This window comes from Procambarus clarkii, chromosome 36 (genome assembly GCF_040958095.1).
Source record: "Procambarus clarkii isolate CNS0578487 chromosome 36, FALCON_Pclarkii_2.0, whole genome shotgun sequence".
NCBI lineage: Eukaryota > Metazoa > Arthropoda > Malacostraca > Decapoda > Cambaridae > Procambarus > Procambarus clarkii.
The window spans coordinates 6,531,069-6,556,139 of record NC_091185.1 but is presented as its reverse complement, the minus strand read 5'-3'; the positions used below and the strand labels follow the sequence as shown (position 1 = coordinate 6,556,139).

At 51.4% G+C, this 25,071-nt stretch overlaps 3 protein-coding genes across 3 annotated transcripts in view; 1 reads left to right on the top strand and 2 right to left on the bottom strand.

Moving 5' to 3' along the window:
• The window catches only part of LOC123756102 (Ca[2+]-channel protein alpha[[1]] subunit T), a 487,984-nt gene extending 476,735 nt beyond the window's left edge, over positions 1 to 11,249 (bottom strand). The window contains exon 1 of the mRNA XM_069336529.1: positions 10,993 to 11,249. The gene's annotated coding sequence lies outside the window, so the exon portion shown is untranslated. The remainder of the gene's footprint in view (positions 1 to 10,992) is intronic.
• A 3,491-nt stretch (positions 11,250 to 14,740) lies between these two features.
• On the bottom strand, positions 14,741 to 16,439 carry LOC138371576 (involucrin-like). The gene is made up of 2 exons (XM_069336460.1): positions 15,838 to 16,439; positions 14,741 to 15,797 (listed from the first exon to the last, which is right to left on the bottom strand). The coding sequence occupies exons 1-2, from the start codon at positions 16,437 to 16,439 to the stop codon at positions 14,741 to 14,743; spliced, it is 1,659 nt and encodes a 552-aa protein (XP_069192561.1).
• Position 16,440: 1 nt separating this feature from the next.
• On the top strand, positions 16,441 to 16,821 carry LOC138371575 (uncharacterized). The gene has a single exon (XM_069336458.1). It carries the CDS (start codon positions 16,441 to 16,443, stop codon positions 16,819 to 16,821), a length of 381 nt encoding a protein of 126 aa, XP_069192559.1.
• Positions 16,822 to 25,071: the final 8,250 nt, after the last annotated feature.

The following is a 25,071-nucleotide window of genomic DNA, read 5'->3' as shown; positions in this document are numbered from 1 at the left end:
ATTGAAACATTTAACACTTCACGAGGTAATGTTTCAGCCTCGCCGACCACTCTTGACCTGAGCGTGACCTGTAGTAGGACACACCTGGTGGACGGTAGAGTGACAGGTCAACACCTGCGGGACACTGCAGGTCCAACACTGTCCGGTCAACAACCCCTAAGATAACGTGTAACACGGGGTCGGCGAGGGTCACTATGGTGGCGGGGGTCACTATATTCTGCACCACATTCTGTACCTTAACCTCTAGAACTAGCAGCCATTACAGTACCGGAGCAGAATCTCTCTCCTGGACTTGATCACCTGTATCACCTGTTGCCTCATTGACAAGGTAAAAACCTGAAAACAGGGTTGATCCTGTTCAGTAACAGGGTTGTTGATTTGTGGAACCAATTGCCGCGTAACATTGTGGAGGTGGGGTCCCTCGATTGTTTCAAGTATGGGTTGGACATGTATATGAGTGGGATTGGGTGGTTATAAATAGGAGCTGCCTCGTATGGGCCAATAGGCCTTCTGCAGTTGCCTTTGTTCTTATGTTATACCAGTGAACACGAACATCACAACAATGCAAGGAGGAGGAGCGGGTCAGAGAGTGGAGTCTGGTGAGATGTGGCCGTGTCGCCCTCAAGCAGCAGCCCAGTAAGACACAGGTAAGTGGTCTATATTGGTCAGCAGGGAACCACTCACCATGATGCGAGCCCCAGGTCATTATTAAGTGGCCACGCTTGTCACAGGCCGCTCTCTCTCAGCCAGTAATAGCCCGTGACACTGGTCACGCCCCCTCCTGGTGGTGTGTCACACACCCTCCTGGTGGTGTGTCACACACCCTCCTGGTGGTGTGTCACACACCCTCCTGGTGGTGTGTCACACACCCTCCTGGTGGTGTGTCACACACCCTCCTGGTGGTGTGTCACACACCCTCCTGGTGGTGTGTCACACACCCTCCTGGTGGTGTGTCACACACCCTCCTGGTGGTGTGTCACACACCCTCCTGGTGGTGTGTCACACACCCTCCTGGTGGTGTGTCACACACCCTCCTGGTGGTGTGTCACACACCCTCCTGGTGGTGTGTCACACACCCTCCTGGTGGTGTGTCACACACCCTCCTGGTGGTGTGTCACACACCCTCCTGGTGGTGTGTCACACACCCTCCTGGTGGTGTGTCACACACCCTCCTGGTGGTGTGTCACACACCCTCCTGGTGGTGTGTCACACACCCTCCTGGTGGTGTGTCACACACCCTCCTGGTGGTGTGTCACACACCCTCCTGGTGGTGTGTCACACACCCTCCTGGTGGTGTGTCACACACCCTCCTGGTGGTGTGTCACACACCCTCCTGGTGGTGTGTCACACACCCTCCTGGTGGTGTGTCACACACCCTCCTGGTGGTGTGTCACACACCCTCCTGGTGGTGTGTCACACACCCTCCTGGTGGTGTGTCACACACCCTCCTGGTGGTGTGTCACACACCCTCCTGGTGGTGTGTCACACACCCTCCTGGTGGTGTGTCACACACCCTCCTGGTGGTGTGTCACACACCCTCCTGGTGGTGTGTCACACACCCTCCTGGTGGTGTGTCACACACCCTCCTGGTGGTGTGTCACACACCCTCCTGGTGGTGTGTCACACACCCTCCTGGTGGTGTGTCACACACCCTCCTGGTGGTGTGTCACACACCCTCCTGGTGGTGTGTCACACACCCTCCTGGTGGTGTGTCACACACCCTCCTGGTGGTGTGTCACACACCCTCCTGGTGGTGTGTCACACACCCTCCTGGTGGTGTGTCACACACCCTCCTGGTGGTGTGTCACACACCCTCCTGGTGGTGTGTCACACACCCTCCTGGTGGTGTGTCACACACCCTCCTGGTGGTGTGTCACACACCCTCCTGGTGGTGTGTCACACACCCTCCTGGTGGTGTGTCACACACCCTCCTGGTGGTGTGTCACACACCCTCCTGGTGGTGTGTCACACACCCTCCTGGTGGTGTGTCACACACCCTCCTGGTGGTGTGTCACACACCCTCCTGGTGGTGTGTCACACACCCTCCTGGTGGTGTGTCACACACCCTCCTGGTGGTGTGTCACACACCCTCCTGGTGGTGTGTCACACACCCTCCTGGTGGTGTGTCACACACCCTCCTGGTGGTGTGTCACACACCCTCCTGGTGGTGTGTCACACACCCTCCTGGTGGTGTGTCACACACCCTCCTGGTGGTGTGTCACACACCCTCCTGGTGGTGTGTCACACACCCTCCTGGTGGTGTGTCACACACCCTCCTGGTGGTGTGTCACACACCCTCCTGGTGGTGTGTCACACACCCTCCTGGTGGTGTGTCACACACCCTCCTGGTGGTGTGTCACACACCCTCCTGGTGGTGTGTCACACACCCTCCTGGTGGTGTGTCACACACCCTCCTGGTGGTGTGTCACACACCCTCCTGGTGGTGTGTCACACACCCTCCTGGTGGTGTGTCACACACCCTCCTGGTGGTGTGTCACACACCCTCCTGGTGGTGTGTCACACACCCTCCTGGTGGTGTGTCACACACCCTCCTGGTGGTGTGTCACACACCCTCCTGGTGGTGTGTCACACACCCTCCTGGTGGTGTGTCACACACCCTCCTGGTGGTGTGTCACACACCCTCCTGGTGGTGTGTCACACACCCTCCTGGTGGTGTGTCACACACCCTCCTGGTGGTGTGTCACACACCCTCCTGGTGGTGTGTCACACACCCTCCTGGTGGTGTGTCACACACCCTCCTGGTGGTGTGTCACACACCCTCCTGGTGGTGTGTCACACACCCCTCCTGGTGGTGTGTCACACACCCTCCTTGGTGGTGTGTCACACACCCTCCTGGTGGTGTGTCACACACCCTCCTGGTGGTGTGTCACACACCCTCCTGGTGGTGTGTCACACACCCTCCTGGTGGTGTGTCACACACCCTCCTGGTGGTGTGTCACACACCCTCCTGGTGGTGTGTCACACACCCTCCTGGTGGTGTCACACACCCTCCTGGTGGTGTGTCACACACCCTCCTGGTGGTGTGTCACACATCCTCCTGGTGGTGTGTGACACTCCTGGTGGTGTGTCACACACACCCTCCTGGTGGTGTGTCACACCCTCCTGGTGGTCACACCCTCCTGGTGGTGTGTCACACCCTCCTGGTGGTCACACCCTCCTGGTGGTCACACCCTCCTGGTGGTGTGTCACACCCTCCTGGTGGTGTCACACACCCTCCTGGTGGTGTGCACACACACTCCTGGTGGTGTCACACCCTCCTGGTGGTGTGTCACACACCCTCCTGGTGGTGTGTCACACACCCTCCTGGTGGTGTGTCACACACCCTCCTGGTGGTGTGTCACACACCCTCCTGGTGGTGTGTCACACACCCTCCTGGTGGTGTGTCACACACCCTCCTGGTGGTGTGTGACACACACTCCTGGTGGTGTGTCACACACACTCCTGGTGGTGTGTCACACACCCTCCTGGTGGTGTGTCACACACACTCCTGGTGGTGTGTCACACACACTCCTGGTGGTGTGTCACACACACTCCTGGTGGTGTGTCACACACACTCCTGGTGGTGTGTCACACACACTCCTGGTGGTGTGTCACACACACTCCTGGTGGTGTGTCACACACACTCCTGGTGGTGTGTCACACACACTCCTGGTGGTGTGTCACACACACTCCTGGTGGTGTGTCACACACACTCCTGGTGGTGTGTCACACACACTCCTGGTGGTGTGTCACACACACTCCTGGTGGTGTGTGACACACACTCCTGGTGGTGTGTCACACACACTCCTGGTGGTGTGTGACACACACTCCTGGTGGTGTGTGACACACACTCCTGGTGGTGTGTGACACACCCTCCTGGTGGTGTGTGACACACACTCCTGGTGGTGTGTCACACACACTCCTGGTGGTGTGTCACACACACTCCTGGTGGTGTGTCACACACACCTGGTGGTGTGTCACACACCCTCCTGGTGGTGTGTCACACACTCCTGGTGGTGTGACACACCCTCCTGGTGGTGTGTCACACACACCCTCCTGGTGGTGTGTCACACACACCCTCCTGGTGGTGTGTCACACACACCCTCCTGGTGGTGTGTGACACACACTCCTGGTGGTGTGTCACACACACCCTCCTGGTGGTGTGTCACACACACTCCTGGTGGTGTGTCACACACTCCTGGTGGTGTGTCACACACTCCTGGTGGTGTGTCACACACACCCTCCTGGTGGTGTGTCACACACACTCCTGGTGGTGTGTCACACACCCTCCTGGTGGTGTGTCACACACCCTCCTGGTGGTGTGTCACACACCCTCCTGGTGGTGTGTCACACACCCTCCTGGTGGTGTGTCACACACCCTCCTGGTGGTGTGTCACACACCCTCCTGGTGGTGTCACACACCCTCCTGGTGGTGTGTCACACACACCCTCCTGGTGGTGTGTCACACACACCCTCCTGGTGGTGTGTCACACACACCCTCCTGGTGGTGTGTCACACACACCCTCCTGGTGGTGTGTCACACACACCCTCCTGGTGGTGTGTCACACACACCCTCCTGGTGGTGTGTCACACACACCCTCCTGGTGGTGTGTCACACACACCCTCCCGGTGGTGTGTCACACACACCCTCCTGGTGGTGTGTCACACACACCCTCCCGGTGGTGTGTCACACACACCCTCCTGGTGGTGTGTCACACACACCCTCCCGGTGGTGTGTCACACACACCCTCCCGGTGGTGTGTCACACACACCCTCCCGGTGGTGTGTCACACACACCCTCCCGGTGGTGTGTCACACACACCCTCCTGGTGGTGTGTCACACACCCTCCTGGTGGTGTGTCACACACACTCCTCTCCGTCATTACAGTCACTCCACAACACCAGGCCATTACCGGGAAATGTGTTGCCTGTCCTGTATTTTACTGATATATCTGTATGTGATATATAAGTAAAACGTGTAACACGGGTCCGGAGGACCAAGGAGCTAGTACCTCCCTCACCAGTGATAATGACTGTATTGATCATCTCTTCCCTGCCTTCTTCTCCTCATCCCCCACCTCCCCCACCACAACAAATACCCCCCCTCCCTCCTTTAGCCCCTAATCATCCCCACAACCACCACCAGCTGGAGCATGTCCGTCCCCCCCCTCCCCCCCACAATAGAACATAATGCAGTAAGTAATACAATAATTATTGGTGTATCGCACATATACACAGACGCCCACATACACCTGAAGATAAATGAAGCTAAAATGATAAAACAGGACCATCAGAAGGACAATGTGTGAATGATGACTTAGAGAAGGTAAAATGGTAAATATGCAGGAAATTTGCGACGCACCCATTATTATTCAACTTTAAATGTTATTCAAAGTATAGGAAGTGTAGGAAGATCACAATGGGTGAAACCCCCGGGGCTGCAGGCAAAGGGGGCCCCATTTCCCTTGCCAGGCTTAATAATTTATGCATCGTAAATATATATATACTTTGTTCAACCTCCCATTTTTTTAATCTCATTTCATATTAACAGCCTAGCTTTTTTGTATGGTGCTGTTTATGCACAATCTTCACATAATTTCTATATACTTCTTGTGCTAGGACTGTGGAGATTATGGCCAGCTCTTCTGTCTACCATCTGATAGTTCCACAAGACCCTAAGCCAGACCTGAGTCTCATGTTCATATATAAATGTGGCCCTCAACAGCCTCATGTCACTAAATAATATCGGTATTGAAGTGACAGTTTTTGGAGGACCCCAATACCGCCGCGATCCTTAATTATTATAAACTTTGAAATATTCGCTCTCCTAATGAACATATCTACAACAAAGCATAAACACTATGAAAAAAGATAAGCAAAATCAGCACTAATGTTTTCCAATATCCAGACTAGATACGTTGATCACAATGGACTTGAGAATGGTGGTCCAGGACGGACAGAAACGTCGTCATCCCGTCACTTTCTAGTGTGTGGTCTGGTTATCAATTATTATCAAGTTTTTTGTATTTGTGATAAAACAAATTTACATAAATAGAATAAAATCGAAAGCAGTGAAGCGCCACAACCAACAAAACTAAACAATACCGAACAAAGACTCCACGGCCATACCCACAATTACAGCACATAAAGGCACGGACATACCCACAATTACAGCACATAAAGGCACGGACATACCCACAATTACAGCACATAAAAGCACGGCCATACCCACAATTACAGCACATAAAGGCACGGACATACCCACAATTACAGAACATAAAAGCACGGCCATACCCACAATTACAGCACATAAAGGCACGGACATACCCACAATTACAGCACATAAAGGCACGGACATACCCACAATTACAGCACATAAAGGCACGGACATACCCACAATTACAGCACATAAAGGCACGGACATACCCACAATTACAGTACATAAAGGCACGGACATACCCACAATTACAGTACATAAAGGCACGGACATACCCACAATTACAGTACATAAAGGCACGGACATACCCACAATTACAGTACATAAAGGCACGGACATACCCACAATTACAGTACATAAAAGCACGGACATACCCACAATTACAGCACATAAAAGCACGGACATACCCACAATTACAGTACATAAAGGCACGGACATACCCACAATTACAGAACATAAAAGCACGGACATACCCACAATTACAGAACATAAAAGCACGGACATACCCACAATTACAGAACATAAAAGCACGGACATACCCACAATTACAGCACATAAAGGCACGGACATACCCACAATTACAGTACATAAAGGCACGGACATACCCACAATTACAGAACATAAAAGCACGGACATACCCACAATTACAGAACATAAAAGCACGGACATACCCACAATTACAGCACATAAAGGCACGGACATACCCACAATTACAGCACATAAAGGCACGGACATACCCACAATTACAGCACATAAAGGCACGGACATACCCACAATTACAGCACATAAAGGCACGGACATACCCACAATTACAGCACATAAAGGCACGGACATACCCACAATTACAGCACATAAAGGCACGGACATACCCACAATTACAGCACATAAAGGCACGGACATACCCACAATTACAGCACATAAAGGCACGGACATACCCACAATTACAGCACATAAAGGCACGGACATACCCACAATTACAGAACATAAAAGCAAAGTCTCACCACCCAGACAAAGCGAGTCAAACAAACAACATAACCAAAGCAAGTAATACAAACATATCAATACAGAATAAACACAGGAATAATGAGGAAGGTAAACACGACACAACACGACACAACACGGCAAATATAACAGAAAAATGGCACCGAAGCAAAAAAAAAAAAAAAAAAAAAAAAACGGTTTACACACGACTCTCAACTGTTGACGTCCGAACACTTCCGGAACAAGTGCTTCACTGACGAATTTTGTTCGAACCACAACACTGTAAATGCTTCACCCACGTACTACAAATACCAATAATCGCCAACAGAGCCTAAACACCTAACCTATGTCTATATATGCACAATATGCTAATATAATATTAATTTATAGTTGAGAAAATTCCCGTTTTGACTGAATAGCATGTTAAAATGTATGAATGAGTCTGTGGGGTCGACCGCTGGATGGAATGGACTTAGTCGAGGACGGGTTGCATAAACAGGGGGTTTGGTGGGTGCATGGAATCACTTTTGGAACTTTGGAGGGCGGACTGGACTACTGGCCACGGACTCGACCAACAGCTGACTACTGGCCACGGACTCTACGACCAACAGCTCAACACTGGCCACGGACTCGACCAAGAGTTGACTACTGGCCACGGACTCGACCAACAGTTGACTACTGGCCACGGACTCGACCAACAGTTGACTACTGGCCACGGACTCGACCAACAGCTGACTACTGGCCACGGACTCGACCACCAGCTCAATACTGGTCACGCTCCCAGAAACCGTCGACAGGTGGGGAAGTTTCCTTGTGTTAAATACAGACATGATAGTGGTCTATAGTAGCCTACATGACGTACATAGTCCCCGTGGCACAGTGGTAACACGCTCGCCTTGCGCTTCACGAGCGATTTGCTCTGGGTTTGTATCCTGGCCGGGGAAGATTGACTAGGCACCAATCTTAACCGTAGCCTTTGTTCACCCAGCAGTGAATGGGTACCTACCTGGTTGTTAAACGATTTGGCGGGTCATATTCCAGGGACAAATAAGATTAAGGACCTGCCCGAAACGCTGTGCGTGCTAGTAGCTTTACAAGAATTTAAGAACTCTTGTATGTATAAATAAATAAAAATAGCTTTTTCTTATTCCGCAGTGCAGAGAAGGATATGACGTGGCTTGGGCTGACAAACGCACGATGACTTCTGTCATCTTTATTATAATGATGCACTTTAAACACGTTCAAAGTGTTTACGGAGTACCCTAATGTCAACAGAAGAATAGCCTACTGAAGGGGGTAAATAAAATAATATCTCAACCACATAATGTATGTGGAATATTATTAAACGCACCAAATGTGGAATATTGTTACACATTCTGAAATACGCTCGTGGCACTTGAATGTTTTGCAATAATTTACACCAATACGAATACATTACCAACCTCCTTCCTACTGACCAGCTACGAGGTTCCACTAATGGATCCTGATTATCTTGATGCAAGAATTTAATTGACTCCACAAAGGGAGTATTAAATAATCCTTTAATAAGACGAGGGTGACGGGGCCGGGTGGTGAGGCGCGTCAACCCTATCCACTTGGCCTCCTGGAACACTCCCTCCCTCCCTCCCTCCCTCCCTCCCTTCCTAACTTGCTCACACAACTTGACCAGGATCTGATGTACTGTTCTCACACGCCAATACACACACACACACTTCACACACTTCACCCAACCCATCACGAACACACGGCAACACACACACCTCACCCAACCCATCACGAACACACGCTAACCACACACACCCTCACCGCCCCACCATACACTACCCACGCCGATCGCACATGCACCCCCACCCCCCCACACACACAGTCTGGGCGCTGGTGGCTGAGTGGACAGCACGCTGGATACGTAGTCCTGTGCTTAGGGGTTCGATTCCCGGCGCCGGCGGAAACAGATGGGCAGAGTTTCTTTCATCCTGACGCCCTGTTAACTAGCAGTAAATAGGTACCTGGGAGTTAGTCAGCTGTTACGGGCTGCTTCCTGGGCGTGTGTGTGTGTGCTCACTTATTTGTGTTTGCAGGGGATGAACTCTGGCTCTTTGGCGTGTGTATGTGTATAGAGAAAAAATAAGTAGTTAGTAACAGTTGATTGACAGTTGAGAGGCGGGCCGAAAGAGTAGAGCTCAACCCCCGCAAACACAACTAGGTAAATACACCCCTTCCACCCCCCCCCTCCCCCACTCCATACACTCGCACCCACCTCCCACCCCACAAACATCTCCCCGAGTGTGGCGTCAGGCCGTGGAGCCCTCACTACTACACACACACACACTACACATGAGCCATACAGGAATAAAACACCAGGACATGTAGGTGAGTCACTCCGTCCCCATCTACATACATAAAGCCCCATGTAGTGGGTACATGTTTGATGGAGGTGCTGTCAGCCCCTCCGGGGCGGACTACGGTCTGGGTTAACACCACGTCCAGGGTGAATGCACAATGGTTTACCGCTCTACCTTGAGTTTCCTCCAGCGCTCCTCTACGCCTGGCGGCTATACCGACCTCTTCCCAGCCTTAGCAGGCCCACATTGGCGCCTATCATCCGTCCCCTCTCTTAATGCAACACAACGCTACCACCTCGTCAAAAGTCCTGTGTTTGGGTGGCATGAAAAGCACCGTGTTAATGACGCTTTTCAGTCCGACACTAGCAGACGGCCAAGTCTGCTGGTGTTGGGGGAGGGGGACGACTTGGCCGTCTGCTGATTGAGCTGGTTAGTTGCTGGTCGTCTGCTGCTTGTCCCCCCCCCCCAACACCAGAAGACGGTCCAGTGGTCTATAATAAAGGCATAATATATTAACCATGCGTGGGTGCGTGTTTGGGGTGAAGAGAGTATCATGCAACATGCTGGTGTAAATACCCACGCCAACATGGGTCATGCAGGTTCCACGGCGCCTCAACATACAGGCCAGCATACATAAGACCATTCCCTGGCCTACTTTATGCTACATTAGGCCTAAAACAGCATACTTTACGCCTAGAATTGATAAGACTGGCTAGCGGAGGTTCTTGTTATATTCCCAACTGTTTAGTATGTCTGGCTAATCCTCTAATGCTAACTTTCTGGGGGTCCAACAGTCCCATTTCTGTACGTTTGACCAAAATGTTGTCATTATTATTATTATTTTAGAAGGCTGGAGCGAGTCCGAGCGGCGTGGTATACGAGGTAAACAAACAGGCAATAATGGCCATCATGGTCTACAAGTGTAAACTACCACAATGTACACTACTAAGCTACTGTACCGTGTGGTACATTAGTGTCAGTAAGAGGAGAGGGTGTACATGGTCCCCCAAGACCACAGGGGTGTACATTGTCCCCTAAGACCACAGGGTGTACATGGTCCCCCAAGACCACAGGGTGTACATGGTCCCCCAAGACCACAGGAAGAGGGTGTACACGGTCCCCAAGACCACAGGAAGAGGGTGTACATGGTCCCCCAAGACCACAGGAAGAGGGTGTACACGGTCCCCCAAGACCACAGGAAGAGGGTGTACATGGTCCCCCAAGACCACAGGGTGTACACGGTCCCCCAAGACCACAGGAAGAGGGTGTACATGGTCCCCCAAGACCACAGGGTGTACATGGTCCCCCAAGACCACAGGGTGTACATGGTCCCCCAAGACCACAGGGTGTACATGGTCCCCCCAAGACCACAGGGTGTACATGGTCCCCCCCAAAACCACAGGGTGTACATGGTCCCCCAAGACCACACTGTGGTGGTCCACGCCGCCTTACCTGCTGCCTCTGGCTCCACCGGCCGCCGCCACTCTCCTCCACATTTATTATCCGTATTACCAACAACTTGGACGAAGACACTCGATACACCTCAATATGGCACACGTGTTCTAGCTTCAGCTACCGGGCACAAAAGGTTCCCAGTAGCCCGGGTACGGGGCAGGCCGGAGAGGAAGACGCAGACGGCCGCCCCTCACCGGTAGCCTGGCCAGCATGGCCGCCAGCAGGGACTACAGGCGCACCACCACAAATACAAAATACAAATTGTTATTCAGGTAAAGTACATACATACAAGGTAAGTTACAAAAGTTGATGGATTTATAGAAATTTATATAAGATTTATTTATTGCTACCTTCAGTAGGTTAGGATAGGTCTGATTTGTTTAGGTCAGGTTAGGTCTGGTGTAGGTTAGGTTTCTGGAAAGGGATGGCTATATAAGTAGGGATATAACAATGACGCAGATTGCGAGTAGTGAAGATGTACACTTAATAAAACATTGTGTGTGTAGTGACGGTGTTCTCTACTGAGATCCGTGGGAGTGAAAATATTAAGAACACAATTCATATTGTGGGGGAGCCCCGCCCCCCGCCCCCCGGGGGTGCCGGGAGGGTTGACCAAACTAATAGTGCTACAATGATGAGCTGTGTCCTCTATTCATCACTCAGACATCCTCGTAAACTTCACCATCTTACAATGTACCAGTGAAAACATCAACTTTTGTTTTTACACAATCAATATACCCCGTACTCCGAAGGCTGAGGCTACTAACATATATTTAAAATTAATTAGTTTAAACGTCAGAGTGAAAGCGTAAGATGTAACCGTTTGTGTGAATATATTCTCTAATTACAGAGGAGCGTGAGGGCGGAACGTGACCATGATAACAACTGCTGACAAAAGTGGAGGTAGAGGTGCCAGAAGGCCATAACCCAGAGTGCCAGGGTGGGTGCCAGAGGCGTTAGTGCACAATACACAATACTCGCACAATGCCCCACACAATGTGCGGCTACGGCAAGACCACAATCACCCCCACAATGGTGGGGGTTTTAAGACGGAAACTTAATGAAAGGTGAAGGGACACGCTAGCAGCCCAGTAACCAGGAGGGTGATCCCCACACGCACGCACGCGCGCGCTCTCACACACACACACACACACACACACACACACACACACACACACACACACACACACACACACACACACACACACACACACACACCGGGGCCTCGTAGCCTGGTGGATAGCGCGCAGGACTCGTAATTCTGTGGCGCGGGTTCGATTCCCGCACGAGGCAGAAACAAATGGGCAAAGTTTCTTTCACCCTAAGTGCCCCTGTTACCTAGCAGTAAATAGGTACCTGGGAGTTAGTCAGCTGTCACGGGCTGCTTCCTGGGGTGTGTGTGTGGTGTGGGGAAAAAAAAAAAAAAAAAAAAAAAAAAAATAGTAAGTTAGTAGTTAGTAAACAGTTGATTGACAGTTGAGAGGCGGGCCGAAAGAGTAAAGCTCAACCCCCGCAAAAACACAACTAGTAAACACAACTAGTAAACACACACACACAGTAGCCCGTGCTACTTGCAACTTTTTGTTCCCCGTAGCCGAATCTTAAACAACATTAACAACAACAGCTAGACCTCAAGATCCCAACCCTCTAGAGTACCTCCCAAGAGGAGATGCTCTAGAGGTTTGTGAGGGCAACAATATATGTTTGAGAGGTGGATGGAGTCATGTAGTATGCCTGACGCAGCGTCAGGTGAGAGCGCTAATATTTTTTGATGGTGTTAAATTTCATGTGCGAAGCCTAGCGCAGAGGGCGAGGTGCCTGAGGCAGAGCGGGGCGCTGAGGAGGAGCAGACAGCAGCAGCAGCAGCAGCCTAGCAGAGACAATCACGTGGTTCATAGGGGAGAGTCATGCTATTTTGGCAGAACCATTACCTGATATTATCTTGTTATGATTTATTGTCTGAAATAAATGCTCGTTTGTTAGACAAACGTGTTTGACCTTGTCCTGGCGAGGATTTTTAAGAGAGACAGAAAGGCAATTACAGGCCGGACGACACCATACATAAATCAAAAAGGGGAACTAGAAGGTCAGCCTAAGACTAGGAGAGAGAGAGAGGGTAAGTCATGGTGGCTCAGTGGGGTGTGTACTCATGACAATAGACCAGTTCTGAGCCTAGTCCCCAATAACATGACGTTGAGTCCCTTCTCCCTCTTTATTGTTGTCAGGTCTGCACAATTGAGGTTCTCTTTGTGCTGGACACCCAGCTGTAGCCAAACTTCTCTTCATGATGTCATTAACTGCTTCATGTCTGGCAATCTTTCCCTGTGACTTACGACAGATGAGACCATGGCTGCCGTATTGGTCCGCCCGTGCATGGCCGCAGATACACCGGTGCTCGGTGGAGATAGTGGCGGCAAGGCGCAGGGCAACACCAATACTGACAAGGAGTCACAATAACGTGGCTGAAATATGTTGACCAGACCACACGGCCCACACGTTGCCATACCGGTCCGGTGGTCCAGGCGGGTGCCCCAAGGAGATACTCTACTGTTATTAAGATAATATAAACACTAGACAACACTTAGAGCTGCAGTTCTCAGTTTATTTTAATATTTAACTCTGTTGACAATTGTAGTATACTTGACGGAGTATATCTGGCCGTCTTGACCCGGGTCTTGGGGTCAAGACCGGCATCATTCCACTGACAAAAGTACAAGAAATAGGATGAGAAATAAGGATAATAAAGGCGAACCTGAGGGTCATCCCAGCACATGTCAACACATCCCACAAGATGGCTGCCATTGGTCATGTGAGCCACATTTCTATCATATCATCAATATTTCTTTGGCTCAATATAGGCAAACTATAATGAGTAGATTTTTTTTAAGATTTTGTCGACATCAGTGTATTAAGTCTTACGATATTGTAATTTTGGTTCATAGAGAGATGGACCCTGAGTCACCACCACCTTCAGTGGGGCCGCCATGGACTCCGTCCACCTGTTGTAATGGACGCGATGACGCTAACCCCCACCTGCTCATGTAGGGGCAGCAGGAGGGGGTACGGCAGCAGGAGGGGGTAGGGGCAGCAGGAGGGGGTAGGAGCAGCAGGAGGGGGTAGGGGCAGCAGGAGGGGGTAGGGGCAGCAGGTAGGGAACACCAATATATCTCCCCAACTTTTACTATTCTGGTCGTCAGTGTTGTTAGTGTGTGGCAGGTGTCCCTACCCCCCCCCCCCCCCCTCCTATCCCCGCCCTGCTCTCTATCCCTCTCCCCATTCTTCTCTCTCTTCCTCTACCACGCGTTTCCTTCCTTCACTATCTCTCTCTCTCTCCGTCCCACCCCCTCTTCCTTCTTTAAGTATCTACCTCCCCCCTCCCCCCTCCCCCGCCTTGCCTCCTCCTCCCCCCAACAGGTGAGATAATTAATCTAGGTGTTTTTAAGGTCGGAGGCGCGTGTCTCTGAGAGACTTGTGTGAGTGTGTGTGTGTGTGTGTGTGTGTGTGTGTGTGTGTGTGTGTGTGTGTGTGTGTGTGTGTGTGTGTGTGTGTGTGTGTGTGTGTGTGTGTGTGTGTGAGTGTGTGAGTGTGTGTGTGTGAGTGTGTGTGAGTGGGGGGGGGGGGTCCCAGGACTTGTAGCCGCGCCATTTATAATATACTTGTGCGTTTACAGGGCCGAGTAATAGCTCCCTGGCCCCGCCTCTCCGGCTCTTCCTCAATTAATACAACAGTTTCAGTTCTCGTTATGTCACTGAAGCTGTTGTTTACATTCTCCTGAACAGTGTCTTTTTGTAGCGCCTTCACCAGCGTCCTCCTGCGTCTTCCTGATGTCACCAGCGTCTTCCTGCGTCTTCCTGATGTCACCAGCGTCCTCCTGCGTCTTCCTGATGTCACCAGCGTCTTCCTGCGTCTTCCTGATGTCACCAGCGTCCTCCTGCGTCTTCCTGATGTCACCAGCGTCCTCCTGCGTCTTCCTGATGTCACCAGCGTCTTCCTGCGTCTTCCTGATGTCACCAGCGTCCTCCTGCGTCTTCCTGATGTCACCAGCGTCTTCCTGCGTCTTCCTGATGTCACCAGCGTCCTCCTGCGTCTTCCTGATGTCACCAGCGTCTTCCTGCGTCTTCCTGATGTCACCAGCGTCTTCCTGCGTCTTCCTGATGTCACCAGCGTCTTCCTGCGTCTTCCTGATGTCACCAGCGTCTTCCTGCGTCTTCCTGATGTCACCAGCGTCTTCCTGCGTCTTCCTGATGTTACCAGCGTCTTCCTGCGTCTTCCTGATGTCACCAGCGTCTTCCTGCGTCTTCCTGGTGTCACCAGCGTCTTCCTGCGTCTTCCTGATGTCACCAGCGTCTTCCTGCGTCTTCCTGATGTCACCAGCGTCCTCCTGCGTCTTCCTGATGTCTTCCTGCGTCTTCCTGATGTTACCAGCGTCTTCCTGCGTCTTCCTGATGTCGCCAGCGTCCTCCTGCGTCTTCCTGATGTCACCAGCGTCTTCCTGCGTCTTCGTGATGTTACCAGCGTCTTCCTGCGTCTTCCTGATGTCACCAGCGTCTTCCTGCGTCTTCCTGATGTCACCAGCGTCCTCCTGCGTCTTCCTGATGTCACCAGCGTCTTCCTGCGTCTTCCTGATGTCACCAGCGTCCTCCTGCGTCTTCCTGATGTCACCAGCGTCTTCCTGCGTCTTCCTGATGTCACCAGCGTCTTCCTGCGTCTTCCTGATGTCACCAGCGTCCTCCTGCGTCTTCCTGATGTCACCAGCGTCTTCCTGCGTCTTCCTGATGTCACCAGCGTCTTCCTGCGTCTTCCTGATGTTACCAGCGTCTTCCTGCGTCTTCCTGATGTCACCTGCGTCTTCCTGATGTCACCAGCGTCTTCCTGCGTCTTCCTGATGTCACCAGCGTCTTCCTGCGTCTTCCTGATGTCACCAGCGTCTTCCTGCGTCTTCCTGATGTCACCAGCGTCTTCCTGCGTCTTCCTGATGTCACCAGCGTCTTCCTGCGTCTTCCTGATGTCACCAGCGTCTTCCTGCGTCTTCCTGATGTCACCAGCGTCTTCCTGCGTCTTCCTGATGTCACCAGCGTCTTCCTGCGTCTTCCTGATGTCACCAGCGTCTTCCTGCGTCTTCCTGATGTCACCAGCGTCTTCCTGATGTCACCAGCGTCTTCCTGCGTCTTCCTGATGTCACCAGCGTCTTCCTGCGTCTTCCTGATGTCACCAGCGTCTTCCTGCGTCTTCCTGATGTCACCAGCGACCTCCTGCGTCTTCCTGATGTCACCAGCGTCTTCCTGCGTCTTCCTGATGTCACCAGCGTCTTCCTGCGTCTTCCTGATGTCACCAGCGTCTTCCTGCGTCTTCCTGATGTCACCAGCGTCTTCCTGCGTCTTCCTGATGTCACCAGCGTCTTCCTGCGTCTTCCTGATGTCACCAGCGTCTTCCTGCGTCTTCATGATGTCACCAGCGTCTTCCTGCGTCTTCCTGATGTCACCAGCGACCTCCTGCGTCTTCCTGATGTCACCAGCGTCTTCCTGCGTCTTCCTGATGTCACCAGCGACCTCCTGCGTCTTCCTGCGTCTTCCTGATGTCACCAGCGTCTTCCTGCGTCTTCCTGATGTCACCAGCGTCTTCCTGCGTCTTCCTGATGTCACCAGCGTCTTCCTGCGTCTTCCTGATGTCACCAGCGTCTTCCTGCGTCTTCCTGATGTCACCAGCGTCTTCCTGCGTCTTCCTGATGTCACCAGCGTCTTCCTGCGTCTTCCTGATGTCACCAGCGTCTTCCTGATGTCACCAGCGTCTTCCTGCGTCTTCCTGATGTCACCAGCGTCTTCCTGATGTCACCAGCGTCTTCCTGCGTCTTCCTGATGTCACCAGCGTCTTCCTGCGTCTTCCTGATGTCACCAGCGACCTCCTGCGTCTTCCGTTTGATATATCTCAACATTGGGAGAGTAAGTGGCAACAACACGGCTGGTGACGTTTTGCTCATATATATATATATATATATATATATATATATATATATATATATATATATATATATATATATATATAATATATATATATATATATAATCAGCTGACTATATTAAAAACTGAATCAATACGATACATTCTTAAGGATTGAAATCTACTTCATTAATGTGGTAGAGACTTGTGCAGTGACCGGAGGAGGTGAGGGTGGCAGGTGAGACAGCAGCTACAGGCCCAAGACTCCCTCACCATTGACTATTGCATGTTGTTGTTGTTATAAATTCAGGTACTGGAAACAAACAGTTGCAAGCAGCGCGGGCTATGGTATAGTGGACTTACCAGGCACAGGAGCGGGGCTAGTAGCGCGGGCTATGGTATAGTGGACTTACCTGGCACAGGAGCGGGGCTAGTAGCGCGGGCTATGGTATAGTGGACTTACCTGGCACAGGAGCGGGGCTATAACTGGATGTGGCTATTGCTGAGGTCTGATTATTTTATGGGAGCTGGTGAGGCGGTCCGTAGGGGCCAGAGGCTACCTCGTGGCTCGTCCCTGTCTACACCAGACCCGTCTATGGCCGCCCGTCTTCCCCTCAGGACTGCGTCAGCAGCTGTCCTCTTGGTCGTAGCTTAGGCGCTTACTAGCCAGACTGAAGCACCTTGCCGAGGCTTGAGCCATCATCAAGAGCACCTCTAGTGGACTCCAGCAGAGGAGGGTAAGATGATCATGGTATTGTCTCTAGTGTTCACCTGGCCAAGCCTGGCCCAGCTGGCGGCCGCCGGACACAAGTACACGGTAACTGGGGTTGTGTTGTCCCGCAGAGCTCACACGGAACTAAATAACAGTCAAACCAGATGAGGCATTTTAAATATGTGACCCTTTCATATTGTGTAGGGTGACTGCACAAGTGACTAGGCACCTTCCTGTGTTAATACATGTGGCTGTAGCAGGTACAGTGTGTGTGTGTGTGTGTGTGTGTGTGTGTGTGTGTGTGTGTGTGTGTGTGTGTGTGTGTGTGTGTGTGTGTGTAGTGTGTGTGTGTGTGTGTGTAGTGTATGTGTGTGTAGTGTATGTGTGTGTGTGTGTGTAGTGTATGTGTGTGTGTGTGTGTAGTGTATGTGTGTGTGTGTGTCTGTCTCAGTGTGGAGGTCAACACAGACCCAACCTCAGTGTGGAGGTCAACACAACCTCAGTGTGGAGGTCAACACAACCTCAGTATGAAGGTCAACACAACCTCAGTGTGGAGGTCAACACAACCTCAGTGTGAAGGTCAACACAACCTCAGTGTGAAGGTCAACACAACCTCAGTGTGGAGGTCAACACAACCTCAGTGTGGAGGTCAACACAACCTCAGTGTGGAGGTCAACACAACCTCAGTGTGGAGGTCAACACAACCTCAGTGTGAAGGTCAACACAACCTCAGTGTGGAGGTCAACACAACCTCAGTGTGGAGGTCAACACAACCTCAGTGTGGAGGTCAACACAACCTCAGTGTGGAGGTCAACCCAACCTCAGTGTGGAGGTCAACACAACCTCAGTGTGGAGGTCAACACAACCTCAGTGTGGAGGTCAACACAACCTCAGTGTAGAGGTCAACCCAACCTCAGTGTGGAGGTCAACACAACCTCAGTGTGGAGGTCAACACAACCTCAGTGTGGAGGTCAACACAACCTCAGTGTGGAGGTCAACACAACCTCAGTGTGGAGGTCAACACAACCTCAGTGTGGAGGTCAACACAACCTCAGTGTGGAGGTCAACACAACCTCAGTGTGGAGGTCAACACAACCTCAGTGTGAAGGTCAACACAACCTCAGTGTGGAGGTCAACACAACCTCAGTGTGGAGGTCAACACAACCTCAGTGTGGAGGTCAACCCAACCTCAGTGTGGAGGTCAACACAACCTCAGTGTGGAGGTCAACACAACCTCAGTGTGGAGGTCAACACAACCTCAGTGTGGAGGTCAACACAACCTCAGTGTGGAGGTCAACACAACCTCAGTGTGGAGGTCAACCCAACCTCAGTGTGGAGGTCAACCCAACCTCAGTGTGGAGGTCAACCCAACCTCAGTGTGGAGGTCAACCCAACCTCAGTGTGAAGGTCAACACAGACATAAAGTAATAAGATAATAATAGTGATAAAAATATTGATAAACTACTCCTTGCGACAGTGTACACAGTAACTATGGTGACGGGCAGCAGCAGTAATAGTCACCAATTCGTACGTCCTTAGCTTCTAGATAGTAGTATACTGACTAGTAAGGAATTCTTTTAAAATAAATGAAGCTAACAAACAAATATTCGTAGGCCTAGTATAGTACACATATGTACTACATTAGGCCTCAGATATAGTGTATTAGGCCTAGGGAGGCTAGGATAAGTTAGTCTAGTTTGTCAAAGCAACACAAGTATAAAACAGTTTTCCGGTGTGTCAAACTCAATAGTTCAGATTTCTACTTTATAATTTGGTTGCAGGTGGGTATATGTAGTATGGTGCTCATGGTTAGTATAGGTAACTAGGAAGGAACTAGGAAGTTCACTAGGAAGTGATGTGGTGGAGGCTGACTCCATACACAGTTTCAAGTGTAGATATGATAGAGCCCAATAGGCTCAGGAACCTGTACACCAGTTGATTGACAGTTGAGAGGCGGGACCAAAGAGCCAGAGCTCAACCCCCGCAAACACAACTAGGTGAGTACTCCCACACCAGGGGGATGGGCTCAATATAGACACAATGGGGGTAATAAGACCCATACCAATAGTGTTAATAAAAGGCATTATTAACAATAAAACAGTAACAAGAGAGTAGTCATATTAACACCACTATTATGTTGGTTAAATTAACTTTACTATCACCACATTGCCAACTTAACAAGAACAACAATAATAATAGCAATGACAGCTTCAAATAAAATATTTAAAATATGCTTCTTATTTGTGTGTTAATAAAAACTGTATACTTTAACTCCGCCATCAATGAGTCCTGCAAATAGTCATCACAACAAAGGCAAAAAAATGCTTAACAAATGTATTTTGTGTATATATTTTTTGATGCTAATTTTACGAGAGAAAGAAGTCGACGGTTGGAACGCTGTGTTGCCGCTCTCGGTGGGCTGCCGGACACCTGAGGAACCACGCCTGGTGAAGACAGGTTCTGTACACGTGGTGGCTCCAGGTACACCAGGATGTGTTGACCGTGGCTCCAGGTACATCAGGATGTGTTGACCATCACGGTGGCTCCAGGTACATCAGGATGTGTTGACCATCACGGTGGCTCCAGGTACACCAGGATGTGCTGACCGTGACTCCAGGTACATCAGGATGTGTTGACCTTTACGGTGGCTCCAGGTACATCAGGATGTGTTGACCGTGGCTCCAGGTACATCAGGATGTGCTGACCGTGGCTCCAGGTACATCAGGATGTGTTGACCGTGGCTCCAGGTACATCAGGATGTGTTGACCTTTACGGTGGCTCCAGGTACATCAGGATGTGTTGACCGTGGCTCCAGGTACATCAGGATGTGCTGACCGTGGCTCCAGGTACATCAGGATGTGTTGACCGTGGCTCCAGGTACATCAGGATGTGTTGACCGTGGCTCCAGGTACATCAGGATGTGTTGACCGTGGCTCCAGGTACATCAGGATGTGCTGACCGTGGCTCCAGGTACATCAGGATGTGTTGACCGTGGCTCCAGGTACATCAGGATGTGTTGACCGTGGCTCCAGGTACATCAGGATGTGTTGACCGTGGCTCCAGGTACATCAGGATGTGTTGACCGTGGCTCCAGGTACATCAGGATGTGCTGACCTTCACAGTGGCTTCAGGTACATCAGGATGTGCTGACCTTCACAGTGGCTCCAGGTACATCAGGATGTGCTGACCTTCACAGTGGCTCCAAGTACATCAGGATGTGCTGACCTTCACAGTGGCTCCAAGTACATCAGGATGTGCTGACCTTCACAGTGGATCCAGGTACATCAGGATGTGCTGACCTTCACAGTGGCTCCAGGTACATCAGGATGTGCTGACCTTCACAGTGGCTCCAAGTACACCAGGATGTGTTGACCATCACGGTAGCTCCAGGTACCACCAGGATGTGCTGACCTTCACGGTGGCTCCAGGTACACCAGGATGTGCTGACCATCACGGTGGCTCCAGGTACCACCAGGATGTGCTGACCTTCACGGTGGCTCCAGGTACCATCATCCTGGTAAGACTGGAGGATGGTAACCACACAGACGTGGCCAGGGAGCCTGGGAAGCAACACCGCCTCCTACATTCCGCCTCTTCCCTCTATACTTGGCTTTGTTTACAAAACACTAAAATTTTGTGAGGTGAGGAGGGGGGGGGGCTATTATGACGCCATAGGAACAGGCATGGAAGTTGCAGCAGGATGTGTGTGTGTGTGTGTGTGTGTGTGTGTGTGTGTGTGTGTGTGTGTGTGTGTGTGTGTGTGTGTGTGTGTGTGTGTGTGTGTGTATGTGTTTGTGTAAACATTAGAGGGATAGCAACAGTAGCGCCTTGGTCTGTCCTTAACGGTGTGGGTGTATTGGAGACCGGAACGTTCACAGCCCAGCTCGGCCGTCTTACTGGTGGTACCCGCCTCCACCTCGGGCTCTGTACCTGGCTCAGGTTGAACCATGTGAGGGTGTACCAGGCTCAGGTTGAACCATGTGAGGGTGTACCTGGCTCAGGTTGAACCATGTGAGGCTGTATTAGGCTCAGGATAAACCATGTGAGGCTGTACCAGGCTCAGGTTGAACCATGTGAGGCTGTACCCGGCCCATACCTATACTCCTCCACAGTTGTTCAAGAGACACTGGGTATTTGGAGCGGTAATTGAACATTGAGGTGTAAGTCAGTGGTTGTGTTCGTGACTCTCCTGAGGTAAACACAGCCTACGGTAATGACAATCTGTTAAGCCACAGGAAGGACTAGTGACTATTATTAACACATGCCAACAAGGGGGAATTATAACAACCAGTTGCATCTATAATAGAAGACAAATGGAGTCTGGCCCTAGCTTCGGTGCGGGGCGGACGTGTTGAATCGGCGCTCCAGCAGTTTGGTGTTGTTTGCCCGTTTCGGCCGGTTGGGGGCGGGTGTGTGTCTGCTCGCCTGTGCTGACGTGGCGTAACGATGGGGGTCCCTCTACCCCCAGTCGTCCGGGCTCAGTCTGTGGGACTAGAGTTCTCTGTGCGGGCTGGTTACCCGGAGATTGCCCTGGCTTGTGAAATGCTCTCTGTCCCTGTGTTTGCGATTTATGGGGTCGAGTTGGTAACGGCCCGTAGGGCCATTGTGAAGTTTGCAGAGGAGGCGGCGTATCGCGATTTTCTCCGGCGATACGAGGGGCGGACACTGCCCCTGCCGGATGGTGCGGGCACTGTCACCCTCTCGGATAGAAGTGGTGCACTTACTTACATCAGTGTGCATGGGGCTCCCTTGGAGTTTCCAGAGGCTCTGCTACGGCGGTATTTCGGGCGGTGTGGCGCAGTTGTTAGTGTGAGAGTGAACGTGGTGTCTTCTAGTCCTCTTAAGGGTGTGAGGTCTAACATTCGCACCCTGGGCATGAGACTCCGGGCGGATATTCCGTCCTCTGTGCGCCTTATGGGGTACAACGTTCGGGTGTTTTACGCCCGTCAGCCGCGGACGTGTTATCGTTGTGGTCTTTTGGGCCATCAGGCTGCTGCCTGTTCTGCGCCTCCTGTTGCACCAGTGAACCTCTTCAGTGAGGAGGATTTTCCGCCCCTTCCTGTGGGGGATGATTCGGTGGGTATGGACGTCTCTTCGGCTGAGGAGGTGCCCTCTGTAGCAGCTGTTGCTCCGCCTGTTGCGCCCCCTGTTGTTGCCGTATCTCTTCCAGAGGTTGGGTCCTCGCCTAGTGCTCCGGCTGATGTCCCTGCGCCTCTTCCGCCTGCCGTTTGCTCAGACCCCTCGTCTTCCAGTTCTTCCTCTGCTGTGTCTGTCCCGGTCCCTGCACCCTCGCCGTCTGTTCCGGCTGCGCTGGGAGATGAGGTGGATCCGGAATTCCCTCCTGTGCCTGGCCTGGTGCCCCGTGTGGTTGAGGAGGCTGCCGTGCTGCGGCGTGCGTCGGTTCGCTCGGTTGGTGCTGCGCGGGTCGCTGAGTCTGCCTCCGGGTCTGATGATGTGCGGCCCGAGCCTAAGCGTTCCCGGCGTTCTTCTGTGTGGGCTGATGTTGGCGAATTCGACGAGTGTCGTCCTTCCGTTGACGGTGGCGTGGCTCCGGATGTGGTGCACACTACGGTGGTGGCGGAGGTACACTTGCCTGAGGATGCCGGTGCCGGCGTTTCGGCCTCCACTTCTGGTCCGGTGTCCGAGGGTCCTGCTTCAGGTGCGTTGCCTGCGTCGGATGGCTCCGGTTCTTCGTGGGCGGTGGTTCCCCCTGCTGTAGTTGGTGGTGAGCGGGGTGGCCTGGTGGTGATGTTGAGAAAGGATGCTCGCTCTGGATGTTCTGTGGCCCCTTCCTCGTTACCCGTTTCCTCGGCAGCGGTCTTGCCGCCTCTTCCGTTTCCTGCAGTCCCTTCCGTGTCTCCTGCGGTATCCGTGGAAGTGCTATCGTCTCAGCGTCCGACACCTGCTCCGATGGCGAAGGCGTGGCAGGCTCGGCGTCCCTCGTCCGCTTCTCCGGTGTCATCTGCTTCCTCGCAGGGCGTGGTTGGCGCTCCCCAGCCTCGTTATGCGACTTGCGTCAGTGACCTTAGGCATTGGCCGATGCCGCCAGATATAGATGTTCCTGAGTTTATGATACCCGCTCGAGCGCGGGGGATCAAAAACCCTACCGACCTTGAAGATCTCGTCTGGGAAGCTTACAAGTCGAAATATCCTTGTGAGCTGTTCCCGGAGAAGTACGTTTCTTCCGATGTTCCTCGCAAGTGATTTCTCTGTATTTTGTGTTGCCTGGTTGTGGGGTGTGTATGTGTGTGGGTGGGGTGGGTATTGTTTCCCGGTTCCTGCGTGCTCCGGTTTGTTTTGTGTTTTTTTTGTATGGCTCGTGGGGGGGTGTGCGGTTCCTATGCGTTTGTGTGTTCGGTTATGGATGTCGTGTGCACTTGTTTGTCATATTGTGTGCCCTTCAGGCTGTTGGCGTGTGCTCTGTTATGTTTTGCCTTCCGTTTGTTATGGCGGATCTGTTTTCTTTATTGTTATTGTCCTTATTCTTGTATGTTTCTCGCCTCTCTGTATGTATTTGAGGTGTTAGCAGGCTTGCTTTGTGTGCATTTTGTCCTGGGGTTTTCCCTTATGTTTGTATTACACTGTGTTACTAATTGTGTATTGTTTGTATATGCATTTTTTTGTGGTCAGCCCTTCTGGCTGGTCTTCTATTGATTTGTTCCTTTGTCCTTGTACATATGTGTGCTTTGTACTTTTGTTCTATGTTATATTTGTTTTTCTTGTACATTATACGCATGCTTGCATGTAAAAATAAAAATAAAAAAAAAAAAAGTTGCATCTATAATAGAAGACAAATTTATTAATTGCGGAAAGAAACAGAAGCAGAGAAAATAGTTTGTAAGTCACAGGTGTAAGCTTAGTTAAAGACACATTAAGTAACTGTTAACGTCAAACCACATAATTCTCTGACACAATAAGCCAATTAACATGTTATGAATGGTTGCGGGGAAGAAGGGCACTTACCAACTCTTCAAGAAATTTTTGCTCTTTATCTCATTAGTCGAAACTAAACCACTTGGGCTGGACGGTAGAGCGACGGTCTCGCTTCATGCAGGTCGGCGTTCAATCCCCGACCGTCCAAGTGCTTGGCCACCATTCCTTTCCACCGTCCCATCCCAAATCCTTATCCTGACCCCTTCCCAGTGCTATATAGTCGTAATGGCTTGGCGCTCTCTCTTGATAGTTCCCTTCCCTTCATTAGTCGAAATGAGGAGTGTTGCCTTAATGGTGTTGTTAATAGTGACTTACACAGCCCATTATGGCCGGACCACCAGGCAACACTCACTTATTTACTAGCCTAAAATATTTCCAAACTCCAGCGTGTTGAGAGGCGGGACCAAACAGCCGAAGCTCAACCCCCGCAAGCACAACTAGGTGAGTATAAGCAAAAAATTATATCCATCATAGTAGTTCACAATTGAACTATAA